At 45.1% G+C, this 14,767-nt stretch overlaps 2 protein-coding genes across 2 annotated transcripts in view; one reads left to right on the top strand and one right to left on the bottom strand.

Annotated features, from left to right (window-relative positions):
• Window positions 1–594: 594 nt before the first annotated feature.
• Window positions 595–11,183, bottom strand: LOC137755821 (taperin-like). Its single transcript, XM_068531903.1, has 2 exons — window positions 9,939–11,183; window positions 595–2,709 (listed from the first exon to the last, which is right to left on the bottom strand). The coding sequence occupies exon 1, from the start codon at window positions 10,685–10,687 to the stop codon at window positions 10,004–10,006; it is 684 nt and encodes a 227-aa protein (XP_068388004.1). The 5' UTR covers window positions 10,688–11,183; the 3' UTR covers window positions 595–2,709; window positions 9,939–10,003.
• Window positions 10,162–14,767, top strand: part of STOX2 (storkhead box 2) — a 215,043-nt gene continuing 210,437 nt past the window's right edge. The window contains exons 1-2 of the mRNA XM_068531901.1: window positions 10,162–10,506; window positions 10,699–11,137. Coding sequence (XP_068388002.1) covers window positions 10,774–11,137 — 364 coding nt within the window. The 5' untranslated portion in view covers window positions 10,162–10,506; window positions 10,699–10,773. The remainder of the gene's footprint in view (window positions 10,507–10,698; window positions 11,138–14,767) is intronic.

A 14,767-nucleotide genomic window follows, 5' to 3' on the forward strand; every position in this document is an offset into this window, starting at 1 on the left:
CCAACAGAGAAATCAGATTTTCGTAGAAAGCATTAATTCTAGCTATGGCTGGAGTAACACTTGTCTGTGATCTTCACTGAAAAAATAAGTCAAAGCCTGGGGTATGAGAGGATTAGGGATAGTGATGGGAATATTCTGGAGGAAATGTGGAAGTAGATTAATTGTAATATGTTCTGAGCTTGGAGTCTATACGCTCAGCTGTGCAGAACTCCTAAGGAAAAGGCAACCTTAAGCCCTTCGTGGTAGTAGGTGTAACACAGTTTCCATCAGTATGATTAGAACTTTCCAAACCCTGTGCATTTTTCTCTCTTTCCTTGTCACGGTTCTCAAGCCAATCACCCACTTCTCGGTGCTTGGTTCCTAATGTGAACCTAGTAATCTGTGTGTGGCCCCACCAGCGACAATGACAGACACGCTGTCCCTAATACAAATGGAGATCCACATACCACATGTTTACATATTCCACAGTTGTAAATCACGTGAACAAACTATTAAAATATACTCTGAGAACATACTTTACTGGATTATTTGATCATTTTTATTTGGTTTTAACTGTTTTAACTGCATTATTGAGATATAATTTATACAGCATAACATTCACCTCTGTTAAGTATACAATTCAAAGAATTTTAGTGTGTCTACAGAGTTGTGCAACAGAATTTTAGTGTGTCTACAGAGTTGTGCAATCATAACCACAATCTAATTTTAGAACATTTCCTTCATTCTGAAAAGAAACCTCTTCTCCGTTAGCAATCACCCCCATTTCCACCCCAGCCCTCGGCAACCACTAATCCTCCTTTTTGTCTCTATAAATTTGCCTTTTCTGGACATTTCATACAATCAAAAACATTTTTGATCTGTGGTTGGTTGAATCCACAAATGTGGAATCGGCAAATACGGAGGATCCACTATACTATAGAATCTGGAACCCATCCCCCATGGGTATTGAGGGTTGACTTCATTCCATGGCATGGATGTTCAACATTTTGTGTTCCATTCATCAGTTCATGAACATTTTGGTTGTTTCCACTTTTTGGCTATTGTGAATAATGCTGCTATGACCATTGTGGACAAGTCTTTGTGGGGATATACATTTTCATTTCATTTCTGTCTGGTAGATTACTAGAAGTGGAATTGCTGGGTTTTATGTGGTTCTGTTTCGTTTTCTGAGAACTGCTAAACTGTGTTCCAAAGTGGCCACGCCATTTGAGAGTCCCACCAGCACTGTATGAGGGCTCCAGTTTTTCCATCCTTAACAACCCTTGTTATCTTTTTTATTATAACCACGCTAGTAGGTAAAAAATGGTATATTGTCTGGGCATAGGCTCATGTACTGAGTTCTAATTTTAACGATTTTACTTTCCGTTTTTAAAAAATATTTCCGTTCTCTGCTAAAATTCTCTATTGTTTTTCTGCATCTTTTCCTCTATTTTCTTTAACATATTATAATTATGTTGAAATTCTTGTCTGCTATGGGTTTGTTTATAGTGTATTTTTTCCTCCAGGACTCAACAGACTCAAAATAGTCCTTTTCCTTGGCATGCCTTGGAATTTTTTAACTGAATGCTGGCCATTGTATATAAAATATTGTAGAGGCTCCAGGTAATACTATCTTCCTCCAGAGAAAGTTCACTCTTTTCCTTGTTAAGCAGATAGAGTGGGAGCTGATCGTTTTCGTTCAATAAGGGATTGAGCAGACTCTATTTTGGATTGCAGTGTACCTTTGTCTCATCCATCTTCATGCTGATGCTTTCAACTGAGAGCCTGATGTACATCCTGGAACTCCACCCGGCATATCGTGAGCTCCAATCCTTGTCTCATCATTACTGAAGCCGACAAAAGCTTTGTTCTAGTTTTCTGAGGGTTTCAGCTCGGCTTTTTATCCTCCCGTCCTCTGCAGCTATTTTGAACAGAAAACTGCCATGTTTGAGGCCTTGCAATTATATCACTCCAACTGCATAAAACTGCCAGAAAGTCTACTGGCTTCTCTGTCTATAGGAAGCAGCTCTCTACTACTCAGAAGTCTACTCAGGGAAAGAGGGGATTGGGGGGACTTCCCTGCTGGTCCAGTGGTTAAGGCTCTGCGCTTCCACTGCGGCAAGCACGGGTTCGATTCCTGGTAGGGGGACTAAAATAAATAAATAAAAGACTGGATGTCCGGCCTCTTGTTCATAGCCAGGAGTTGGATTAACCCATTTCCTTAGGGAAAATTGTCTGCAGAAGGTCAGATCACCGCTTCACGGGCCTCCCTCAGAAATTTTTTTTTTTTTTTTAACTTTTGGGTTTATTTATTTATTTATTTATGGCTGTGTTGGGTCTTCGTTGCTGTGCGAGGGCTTTCTCTAGTTGCGGCAAGCGGGGGCCACTCTTCATCGCGGTGCGCGGGCCTCTCACCATCGCGGCCTCTCTTGCTGCGGAGCACAGGCTCCAGACGCGCAGGCTCAGTAGTTGTGGCTCACGGGCCCAGTCGCTCCGCGGCACGTGGGATCTTCCCAGACCAGGGCTCGAACCCGTGTCCCCTGCATTGGCAGGCAGATTCTCAACCACTGCGCCACCAGGGAAGCCCCTTCAGAAATTTTATTACTGTTTTTTTCCTTGCTGCTTCAGCAACCATGTGATGCCTTTAAGCGGACAATGTTTATATGTTATCCAGCTTTTCTAGCTGTTCCCGGCAGAATCACTGGTCTGACATAAGCGACTCCATCCTACCTGAAAGCATAAGGTGAGTGCAAGAGGTGTTATTATATACATGTATCATTTTTAAGGGCTTGTACTGAGAAATTTTTAGGCTATCTAGTGGGCTCTATTGCCAGAAATGGAAGACCTAAATGTACTTTTTTCTTGATAATATGTTTTCTAATAAAATATGTTGTCTTTACTGTATGTATATATTTAATTCTAATACGAAATACAATTTTTAGACATGGAGTGCTTATCTAATTACTTGTTCAATTTACATTTACACCCTTTAAAATATTTAAGTAGGATAAAAAGAACAAAGTAAAAGTGGTGTGCTGAAAAGATACTAAGATTCACAATAACTGTCACAGATGGTAGACAAGTCTTGTTGATTTGCCACTTATTTTGCATTTCTAAATTATCAGGACAATCCCCATTAATAGTATAAAGGAAATATGAACAAATTACAAATAAAACTACTTCAACTTTTTTTTGGAAACAGAGTACATTTATTCATCTAGAATAAATGGGATAAATCCTTAGAAGGTAATGACTTTATCTTGAATCACCAAGAATGACTAACTATGTATAATATGTTTTCTAAACTCTGGTGAGTCATATTGCTAAAGTAACTAAGTGGAAAACACCATAGGAATCGAATTCCATTTATAACTGAATGCCCAATACAGATGATTTTGAAGTTCCACTTTAACAAATACAACATGAATAAGATCATTAAACTTTCTCTTGTGAATGACTGTGTTTCTGTCTTTTAAAATGCTTTGGTATCTGCTTGTTTCAGATAGCAGTTATCTGATTAACCAGAGCATTTTCCTAAAACTGTCTATTTTTAGTCGGCCCTTCTCTTGCCTTTGGAGATCTGCCATCTGCAGTGATCTCAGAGAAGGGAGGGTCTGTTTACTGGAGAATGCGTACTTTGGGCAAGATGGCAGGGTCCTGGCAGGTTATAATTTCCACTGTTGGAGATCTCAGACTCTGAGCATTCACTTCCTTATTTGGAGGAGACAAAATCAGGGGTAGAACTTGGCAATTAGATTTTTTTAAAAAAAATCAACAGATAATGAACTGATTCTATTCCAGTTAGTAGGAGAAAATATATAAAAATTGTGTGTATCATGTTGCTTTGTTATTAATATCGGCGATTGTTATTTCACATGAAATAGTAACAAGGTGTTATATATGCTCATCCACATACTTAGGAAATTAATGACAGTACAGTATGCATTACGGCAGCAGTTTGCCATGTCTTTTTTCCCCACCACAGCCTACATGGAAGATGCCATTTACATGAGGGACCCAACCTCATGGGAACACTAGTGAAATGCACAAACCCAGGCAGGGTAGTTGTAACTCCAGCCCTTTTCTTTCGTATCTAAGAAAGCTCAGCAGTATGCAAAGGATTGAGTACACTCACTACTAGAGGAAATTTGAATCTACCTTAATTTAAAAATAAATCAAAAGGAATCAATCCCAAACGGGTACTCCATTGCTAATAACCGTTTTCTTGGACACACTGCCCAGTGACAGAGACTCGCCAGTGGCTCACATCCCCTAGGCTGGAAAGAGCTGCATGTAAGACGTCAACCTCGTATAATAAGTACTTATCTTTCAAGTCTTAGTTCAATATTACCCAGCGTATGAAGTCTTATCTCATTCTCAATGTCACCTATTTAAGGAACCTCTCCTTCCTTTTATCTCCCTCCCCCTTTTGTACTCCCATATAGTATGTACATGCTTCTACTACTGCACTAAGAAGGCCTAATTCCATTTTGGGGGGATTATTTGTCTGTCTCCTCTCGCAAACTGTAAGACCCCCCCCAAATAAGGATTATGTCTTATTTATTTCTCTATGTGTCATACTCAGAACACTGCCTAGAGTACGACAGTTGTTTGATATATGATTCTTAATGAACGGGAGCAAGATTTAGTAACTGCTAACCATTCAGAGTTAAAGCCTGAGGCATGCATTCTAAGGACATGGACATCCAATATTTAAAATATTTCATTAAGAAATGCATGATAACTTGATGTGGCCAATGAAATTTTTGTTCAAATAAAATGGAATTTTGGCATAAAATTTGGGGTACGTGGAGTTGGGTTTACCATTACAGGCAGGAAAATTGTAAACTATTTTCATAGGGAAAAGTAGACTGGTTTCTACCCTTAACTGCTCCCATGCTCAGCTATAGGAATCCAACAAGAACAAACCATGAATAGAAACAGAAGACAAAGAAAAATATATTTTGCACACTGGGATAGGCTTCTGCCTTTGTAATGAGATGCCAGGGCTGGTGCCATATGAAGGCCAGCGTTCAGAAGGGTCCTGGCTGTGTTATTGTCAACAGAAGCATTATGCAGAAGCATCCAAGAACCAGCCAGAGTTCATTTTTAGGCTACATGAAGCTCTCAATTATGGTGGCAATATTAAATTTTGTCTTAGAAGAGATTCATTCTTTGGGGGGAAAACGAGTGAGGAATCAGGGTAGCATTTAGGAGCACTTTGAGCTATTTTGAGAAAGTGTCTCAAGGCCATCAAAAAGTCTTCCCTGTAAGGAAGATCGATATAGGTCTTGACTAAGGTAAGTGTCTTTGGTATGTTGTGGGGAGAAGTGAAGCATGTGATGTACTTTTGCAGTCTTTTCAATATCAAATTCATTCTCAACCACTGCATCGAGCCAATATCCTCAAGTAAGTGATTCATACATGTGTGGCTTTGATAACAAGACCATCACTAACTCTTTGAAGAAGAGTGGAGGGGGTCTTCAGTGTGGTTGGAACCAGACTGCCTGGATTTGAATCCTGGCTTGAGGACTTTATACCAAGTCACCAAGACCCTGAGCATGTGGCTTAAGGTCTCTGTGGATCAGTTTCTCATCTATAAAGTTAGGATGACAATAGTAACTACCCCATAGGGTTTCCGCATGGATTAAATGAATGAGTATACATCAAGTGCTTACCATGGTACATGACACATTGGAAGCACCATATAAATGTTAGCTATTTTTTATTATTAACCTGGTATAAACAGTGATAGACATTTAATTGAGAGCATCTTTCCAGCTAGTAGGTGAGCACGTAGTCATAAGCAGCAAACAAAATCAATAATACTGCGTAAATTGTGTGCTACAATGAAGGGTGTTGGTGGATTACCCTTGAAGGAATCCTTTAGGGGGCTTTTAATTAGAACAAGCGGTAACCCCATCGTTATAGGAGCTCTGTGGAAACTCTGGACTCCTATTGCAGTGAGGCTTTATCGAGTGGTTTGTGCAGATGTCATTCTTTCTGACACATTAATCAATTGGTGCCTTGAATTATGGACTTAGGAGTCTAAATCCACCTATCACACTTGTGAGATAAAAATAACGTAGGAGGACTTCCTTTTTGCTTTAGAAAAGTTGACTTTCCAGAGATGCCACAATCAGGACGTCACTGAAATCTCGTTTCCTGCTGGGATTCTTATCCATTAGACTTCCCCAAGATGCATGCAAACAATACGAGAGCAACAGCGGTCCAATTATCTATTGTTTTGTAACCAAGCACCTCAAAACTCGGTGATGAAAAACGGCTGCCACTTTATTACGCTCATAGTTGTGTGGGTCAAGAATTGAGACGAGACACAGTGGGGATGGCTCACCTCGGTTATACAAAGTTGGAAGCTTTAGTTGGGTTGACTTGAATGCCCGGAGGTGCCTGGGACGGCTCGATTGGGGGTTACTAGTACGGGGTCTCGGGTCTTCCACATTTGGTGTCTGCTGGGGCTAGAATGTCTCCTTCACTCACGTGTCGGTGCCTGAGCTGGGCTGGTGAGAACGGCTGGGAGTTGGCCAGCACTGCTCTCTCTCCACACCCTCTCCTTGTGGCTAGCTTGGGCTTCCTCACAACATGACGATCTCAGCGTAGCTGTACTTGTTACATAGTGGCTGCTTCCAAGAAGCAGAAGTGAGAACGAAGAAGCTAATCAGTCTATTCCCAGAACTGGCACAGCATCAGTTCAGCTCTACTCTATTGGTCAAAGCAACCACGGGGCCTGACCAGAGTCAAGGGGGTGGAGAGAGAGATGCTACCTCCTGATGGGGGAGTCACACTACCGAAATGGGTCACATTACGGAATTGCACAAACGTGGGAAGTGTTGTGGCAGCCATCTTTCAAAAACACAATCTGCCACAAACAGAAATTCCAAACTGTCGGCCCTTAGGCTGGAATGCGCCTCCCTGAGTGATGACTGTCTTGAGAGTCTGTTATATCCTGGTGGACAACCAGTAACTGATAAGCCTGGACCAGAGTAGGTTTAGCAAAGCCCTCTTTCCCTGCAGGGATGGCAGGCAGTTGACGGCAGGCAGTGGGGAGAAGGGCTGATAAAGCATTTCATTCACAGTGCTCTTTCATTCTGCACAACATCCCACTTGATCTTGAACTTCACTATGGAGAAAACTGAGGCAAGCGTTCTCCCCAGGGGGTTTGAGGGTTTCTTATTTGATGAGCTACCCAAGCAGTTCTTCCTGAACATTTTCAAGTTAATTGGTGCAATAATTCCTTCGGAATGAAGTAATACTAGTTTATTTTGCAGGTTCTTAGTTCCTTTGGAGGCTGTAGTGTAGGCTGAGGAAACTTGGGTTCTGGAGTCATAAGTCTGGTTCAAATTTTTGGTTTATCAACTAGTAGTTGTGTGACCTTGGCCAAATTCCTTAACATCTGTGAACTTCGTTTTCTCATTGGAAAAATTAGAATAATAATTGTTCCTCCACATTGAGTTTTGCAAAAATAAGGCATTTGATAAATGTTAAATATTTTTCCTTGGAAAATAACCAGGAAATCTTACCACTACTTGGGTCAATATAAAGGTCTTGGATACTGAACGTAGGGAAGGAAATAGTTCCTTGCCAAGAAACATTTGCACCTTCTTTCGTGATGATACACGCAAGTGCCTCTCTGAAGGGGATAAAAGACAGGGTACAACTTCTCCAGTGACATCAGCAGTGTGGCCTATGCAGCCTTGGCAAGTTAGGCTACTTCTCATCCTTTGGGCAGGAGTAAATGCCCATCTCCTCCTAGAGACCTCAGTATCCTATCTAATGTAGGTCCTCCTGTTTCTTTCTGGCACTTCTCTGTTTGACACTTTCAAGGCATGCATCTCATGCTATAATTATACTTATGGTTGTTTCCTTGGTTATTGCTCCCGCTGTATCTTTTTATTTTTCCTTGACTGGTTTTTATTATTTAGCATTTGAAGGAATGCCCAATGCATCCCTGTCCTAGCTTCCTGCTGCTGTAGCCGCTGGAGACGGGGGGCTGCAAGAAGAGAGACTGTGGACGGGTGGGGAAGCAAAGAGAGGGAAAGATTGAGGAAGAAAAGAAAGCTATATTTACAGGCAAATTTTGGTGAAACTGACATGGAGTAGAAACGTGCGTGACCCTGAGTCCATGCATGGAGGGTACTGTGGGCCAAATGGGAACTGAGGGTTATTGAAAATGAAAATATGTTGGGTTATGTATCTCAAAAATATTATTGCCATCGTATCTATCTTGTGAAAAAAATCATAATGATTTCACCATATGTGAAAAGTTCTTAACACACTGCCTGGCATTTCGCAAGCAAGCATTAAGGGGCAATGATGATGATAGTGAGGTTGATAAGACAGGTGATGACAGTGGTAAGAATCGATAAAGTAGCTCCTCATCTTCATTCCACTGAGTTCTGATGGTATATACTCTAAATGGCCCTTCCGGTTCAGAGGATCAAATAGTTTTTCTGACATCTTGTCTGTGTGTGTGTGTCTGTGAAGAGCTTGCTATCTCTATGTGAGAGAGAGCTCTTATATTAGAAGTTGCTCTTTTAATTTGTCGCTTTTTTGCAAACATCTAAAAATGGGACCTTTTCATGGTTCATTATAAAAACTGTAGTAGGTAGCCTGTAAGATGACCCCTAAAGATCCCTACTTCCTGATCCTCATACCTTTGAGGATAAAAGGATACTTTCATAGTCTCAAAGTATCTCTCAAAAACATATTTATTAATTACAACGGATAAAATAGTAACTTTATAGTGGAGAGAGTTAAATAGTTTAGAAATGTGTAAATATCATGTATACTTCTATATACACTTTATGGGGGGGGGTATGTAGAAAGAGATAAAGGAACAAACCAAGTGTAGTAAAATGCTAACACTTGGGGAATCTGGGTGAAGATATTCAATACATGGGTATTCTTTGCACTATTCTTGCAACTCTTCACAAAGTCTGAAATTATGTCATAATACAAAAATTTTTAAAATTGCAAAGTAAAAAAAAAATGTCACAAGTATAATATCTTTCCTTCTTCCATTTTTCCAGCCACTACCACTTCCTCTCTTCCTGAGGCCCAGGCACTGAGAAGGGAGGGCGAAGAATGTTGCATCACTGGTGCCAAATTGAGGCTTAGTGCCAAAGCACTAAAAGCCCAGCAAGAAATGATCAGGTCTCACCACTCCGTGGGTGCCTGGGAAATTCCAAGGGCAGGATGCATTCATACGACCACGGCTGCCTCCCTCATGTCAAACCCAGTCCTTGGCTCTCTAAGGCCTGAGGAGCCCCTGGCTTCTGTGACTAGTGGCAACACACATTCTCATGCTGACTGCAAATTTTATCATCTGAGGCGACTTCTCAAACATTTCCTTCCTTGATGCTCTCTCCGGTCCAGAGAAGTGGGCTGAGTGGGGCTTTATCAACTCCCATTTTGCAAATGGGAGGAAATGGGGTTCAGTGACTTGTCCAAGGTCACCTTCAGTAAGATTAAAACCCAGGTCTTCGGACTTGGGTTTAGTAACTTTTTCATGGTAATAGAATCTCAGGATGCCAGCAGCAAACACTTCAGCGATCCCTCCCACCACGTAACATTTTTTCTAGTTCAAGGGTTTTCAAAGTACGGTCCAGCACCAGCAGCAGCTGCAGCAGAGAATTTGTTCGAAAGAAAAAATATTAGGTTCCACAGCAGGCCTACGGAATCAGAGACCCACATCCAGATACCTGTGTTTTGACAAAAGCTGCAGGTGACTCTGTGAAACACCGAAGTCTGAGAAACGCTCCTCTAGGGAAATGTAGCATGAAGACTTGGCGTTAATTAATTAGGGCTCTAAATATACAACTAACCTTTCTCAATGAAAAATAAGCCAAACAGAGTTTGTACAGAAAGAAGCTTAACGAAGTGGGTGTTTTTGGTTGGTTTGTTTCTTGTTTTCTTTTTTTAAAAAGCAAAATCATTACCTTTCCAGGTAAATTTCCGTATCCTCTTCCTAAACGGAGGGTTGGGTAGGTAACGCTGGGAATGACTAGGTTTCTTCTATCTCAGGCCCACAGTACGTGATGGAGATACGGGAGGAGAGTTCCACGAGAGCGTGAGAGGAGGGACGGATGACAATTTTTCGTTGTTGACTAAGTTTTTTAAAAAGCCACTTCCAAGGGCACATCAACCAGTCAGCGAAGCCACTTGTTCCAGCAGGAGGTGGGAGGCGAGGGCGGAGTGGAGCGTGGGGAGGAGCGACACTCACCGCTCCGGACTCGGTGTCTTCCATGTGTCGCCGTGCGTCCCTGGCCCCGCCACCTAAACGCACCCCCCATCCCCCGGCCATCCGCACCCCGTCGACCACCTCCCGCAGCGGACTCTCGGCGATTCCTCCGGCCGAGTCCAGCCAGGAGGGTTCCCCGGACTCGGAGCGAACTGCCCGCCCCCTCCGGCGTCTCCGCCCCGCGCCGGGGCCGCCGGGCGCCGAGGGAGGCGAGGGTGCAGCGGCTGGAAAATGAGCGGTGCAGGGAGGGTGGCCCGGAGCTGCAGGTAACGCGCGCCAGCCCTCGGCCCGAGCGGGCTCCGCACCCCCTCCCGTTCCCCACGTGGCGACCCGCTGCGCCCGCCGGCGGGCTGCGCGCAGGGCCTGCGCGGGGCGTCCCCGGCATCGGGGCGCGGGATGTCGGGGGAAGCGGCCGGCCCGGGTGGGGGGGGCACTAACGCTCTTCATTTGTCGCGCAGCGCCCTTCGCGCTGCTGTTCCCGGGAGCGGCGGGAGGCGGCGGCTGCGGTGAGCGGGGTCGCGCGCGGACGCCGGATGCCTCCGAAGATGGAGAAGTTTCTGCAGATCGCGCCTCACTCTCTGGCCATCGTCCTGGGCCCCGCCGAGGGGCCGGCGGGTGAGAGGTCCGAGGCCGCCCGACCCGCGTCGCCGGCCCAGCCCCGGCAGCTCGCCCGGCACCACATCGGCTACGAGATCTTCGCCGACTTCAAAGCCGAGAACATGCAGCACTTCTGGAACAAGAAGGTCACGGCCGCGGTGGCCGAGACGTTCTTCCTGGGCTGGATCGACGAGCAGGTCCTGCTGATCCAGGGCAAGGAGGAGCATCTGGAGGCGCTGCGCGAGGGCTGGTCGCGCCGGGCGCTGCGGCCGCCCTCGGGCTTCCACATCCGCTGCCTGGGTGAGTCCGGCCGCCCCCCGCCCTGTCCCGTCTTGTCGCGCCGCGGGAACCCCCCCACCCCCACCCCCACCCCCCGCTGCCCCGCCCGAGCCGGCGCGCCGGCCCTGCTCCCCCCGGGCGCCCGCGCCTCTCTCCACCCCCGCGCCGCGCCCGGGGAGGGGCCGGCAGCCTGGGCGAGTGCGGGACTGGGGAGCTTCCTGGCACCTAAACCGCGGATCTGCACCTTGGCGAGCACGCCGCCCCCGGCCGGCCGGCGGGGGCCTCCCTGGCGGCCCCGGCGGGGCGGTGCCTGGGGCCTGCCGGGTGGGCGGCGGCGCGGGAGGCTCGGCGGGGCCGCGGCCGCTCCGGTCTGCGGGTCTCACCTTCTGCGCTCGGCTGGGGCCGGGGGCGCGTGTGAAGACGCGGGAGAAGTGGAGAGACAGCGCTCAGGTAGCTTCGGGTGGCAGCGGGCTCGGCCGCGGGGGGCGGCGGCGAGCGGGCCAGGTGCGCGGGCGCCCCCGGCGCGTCCTTTCCGGGGACGGCGACCCGGCCCGGCCGCGTTTGCCTCGGGCGACGCGTCCCTCCGCCCCCTCCGTGTGGGTTGACTTTTAAGCGCCGGTGTGTCCTTGCAAGACTGCGCTGTTGGTTTCGTTGCCTCCGGTACATGTTTCTTCAAGTCATTTTGTGAGTTTGAAGGAAGGAAGGGACACGAGGAGGACAGAGGAAAGCCTGATCCTCAACAAAAGAGAAAACCGTGTCCGGGGAAGAGAGCCCGAAAGGTGATATTCGCTGCCGCACTTCCAGTGCTGTCTCGACCTGCTGTTTTGTTTTTTTTTTTTAAATTGCATTACTTCATATGTATTTTTCTTCAGTTTGCATCTCTTTTAGACTTTACTTTTTAGTTTTGTACTTTGGGCCCGGTGGGCTCAAGGCGTATATAGTAAATAGCAATGTTTTGTGAAACGATTCGAGGAAAGAAAGCGTTCTTTCTAGTCCCACGGTTTAGAAATTCTTTCGTGACATTTTGGGAAGAGGTCAAAAGTTCAAACGCTAAAAGACTGTAGAGCCGCCTTTTTCGTTCGCCAGGGTTGCTACTCTACCTTCCGCCGAAGGAATAGCTTTTACCTGCTAAAGTGCCCTCCTCTATGCATATGGCAAATTTATAGCATCTTTTTTGTTTTGTGGTGTTTTGTCTATTTTCACATAGCAGAAATCCTTATAAAGCTTCCTTTGAATCGAGTAGATAAAAAGCTAGTAAAGCTTGCATCTTGTATGTTTTATAACCTGTGCTGAAGCTGAGAAGGTGTCTTAACTTTCTTTTTTGACGTTAGCAAAACCCTCAGTGGAGTCCCTGTAATTAAGCTGCCTTAGTAAAGGGCCAAGATCTGCTCTCCTACTGTAGAACTGCAACACACTAGGAAGTAAGAATATATGTCATCACTTGTATGCACTGTAGAGAGTGCATTTTAATAGTTTTAAACTTGACTTCATGCTTATTTTTTACTTTTTATTTTGTAAAATTTCAGGCAATTTGCAAAACTCGTACGGGGGTTCCCCTCCCCACCCTTGTTTGCGAGGTTAAGAGGTTAGGATTCCAAGACCCGGAGTGGATGCCTGAAACCCCGGGTGAACCCTTGTCTATACTATGTTTTTTTCCTATACCTCCACACTTATGATGAAATTTAATGTTAAAATTAGGCACAGTAAGAGAATATCTGAATTGCTAGCGTCATTTCTCTCGCGCTTTGGAGCCATTGTTAAGTAAAGTAATGGTTACTTGAACACAAACACTGCGATACCACCCCTGTTGAAGTGATGCTGGCGGGAGTGGCTGCAAAGTGACCAATGGGCAGGCAGGTAACCTACACGGCATGGATTCGCTCGACAAAGGGACGATTCACACCCCAGGACGGGGTAGAGAGGATGGGGAGAGAGTTCATGAAGCTACTCAGAATGGCACCCAATTTAAAATGTATGAATTGTTTATTTCTGGAATTTTCCATTTAATGTTTTGGGACCTCAGTGGACTGCGGGTAACTGAAACTGCAACTGCGGAAGCAAAACCACAGATAAGGGGGGTGTCCTGTATAATCCAAAATACTATATTGAATCCCCATGAATCCATCATCTAACTTCAAAATTTATCAGCACATGGACAATCTTATTCCATCTATAAATCTCCCCCACCATTTGAAATCCCAGACATTGTATCAATAGCATTTGATTTGTAAATATTTCAGTTCATGTATTGTTTTCATTTTAGCAGAATGTGTGAACTTATAGGAACTGGTGATCTGTCATGTTAAGCAAAGAGAACTGTTTTGGCAATTTTAAAGGTTCGAGATTGCTGTAGTTGATTGACTATTGCCTGTTCCCTTGGCGGCTTGAACTGTCTCAAGCTGACTGGCAGCTGGTGGGTTTAGCAGCTGCACTGGCTCAGCCCTTAACTCAGTACCGTGATGACAAGCAAGGGGGCTACCTCCCGAAACCAGCATCAGATAAAGGGGCATGGGTGATGCCTTCTGGGATCCAAGTGGTTAACTTTTCTGAACTGTCTTGGGGGTTCAGAATTCCTCAGAATTCCGGTTTTGCTTCAGTAATGATGGTAAAATGCTGAATTGTGTGCGACAGTTTATCTCCTATAAAAATTCTCTTAGGGAACCTCAGTGTCTGCTGCAAAGCTTCCTAAGTTTTTGTTGCAAGATCTTTTATAGAGCCTTGAAACTCCGAAGTCTGGGAGCCCCTGATGACTGGCTCACAACCTTTTATTCCAAGTCACAATATATGTGTGGACAAGTTCGTGTGCTCAAAAATACAAGAAACAAAATCCAAACCACGAAGGTGTACTTAGAGGGAGCCTAGCTGTAAATCTGTAAAGACTGAGTGCCATTATCATAGGAATCCCTTGACTGCATCTAATTTATACACAAAAGCAGGAGCTGGTCACTATCTGTGGGACTTTATCATTAGTAATGCATTTCTTGCAGGATAACTTTCAACTGATCCCTCAGACTGTGGTACCTATATTATCAGTTACTTTCATGTGGTTTTGTGATTTTCCCTAATTATTTCATGGGTGTAAAACAGCCACAAAACCAGACACATAGATGAGCATTACAGAAGGCATTATATTTCCTCTTGTTGAACCTGAATTAAATTCATCAATCACAAGTAGTCCTCTTAAATAACTGGTAGGCAAATGCTAGTTTACATTTTATTATATTTATGGTAAATAATTATTCATGAAATTTGCTTGTTTTCCAGGTGGTCTCTGAGAGCCCATCTTAGAGCGTGGTAATAAAATTGTTCTGTTAGATCCTCCCAGTGAGGAAAAGGGAGGAATGGCTTTGCTCCATCTTGAGTTCGCATTCTCCTGTGTGTGCGTGTGCGTGTGCGTGTGCGTGCGTGTGTGTGTGTGTGTGTACTAACCCACCCCGGAGTGGAGAGAGAGGGATGGACAAGAGGTTTGCCCAGACCCCCTTTTCTGGCTGTGCCCCAGCGCAGTTGAGGCAAGCCTACACTTTCACAGCAGGATTGAAAACAAGTTAGTGTTTTGCTTTGTAACTTGAAACGTGCGTCTTGAAGTTGCCAGCAATCCGGATTACTTTTGCCCGTAATTCCAAAAGTATGTGGTTCTAACCACACACATTT

This window comes from Eschrichtius robustus, chromosome 21 (genome assembly GCF_028021215.1).
Source record: "Eschrichtius robustus isolate mEscRob2 chromosome 21, mEscRob2.pri, whole genome shotgun sequence".
In the NCBI taxonomy this organism is placed as follows: Eukaryota; Metazoa; Chordata; class Mammalia; order Artiodactyla; family Eschrichtiidae; genus Eschrichtius; species Eschrichtius robustus.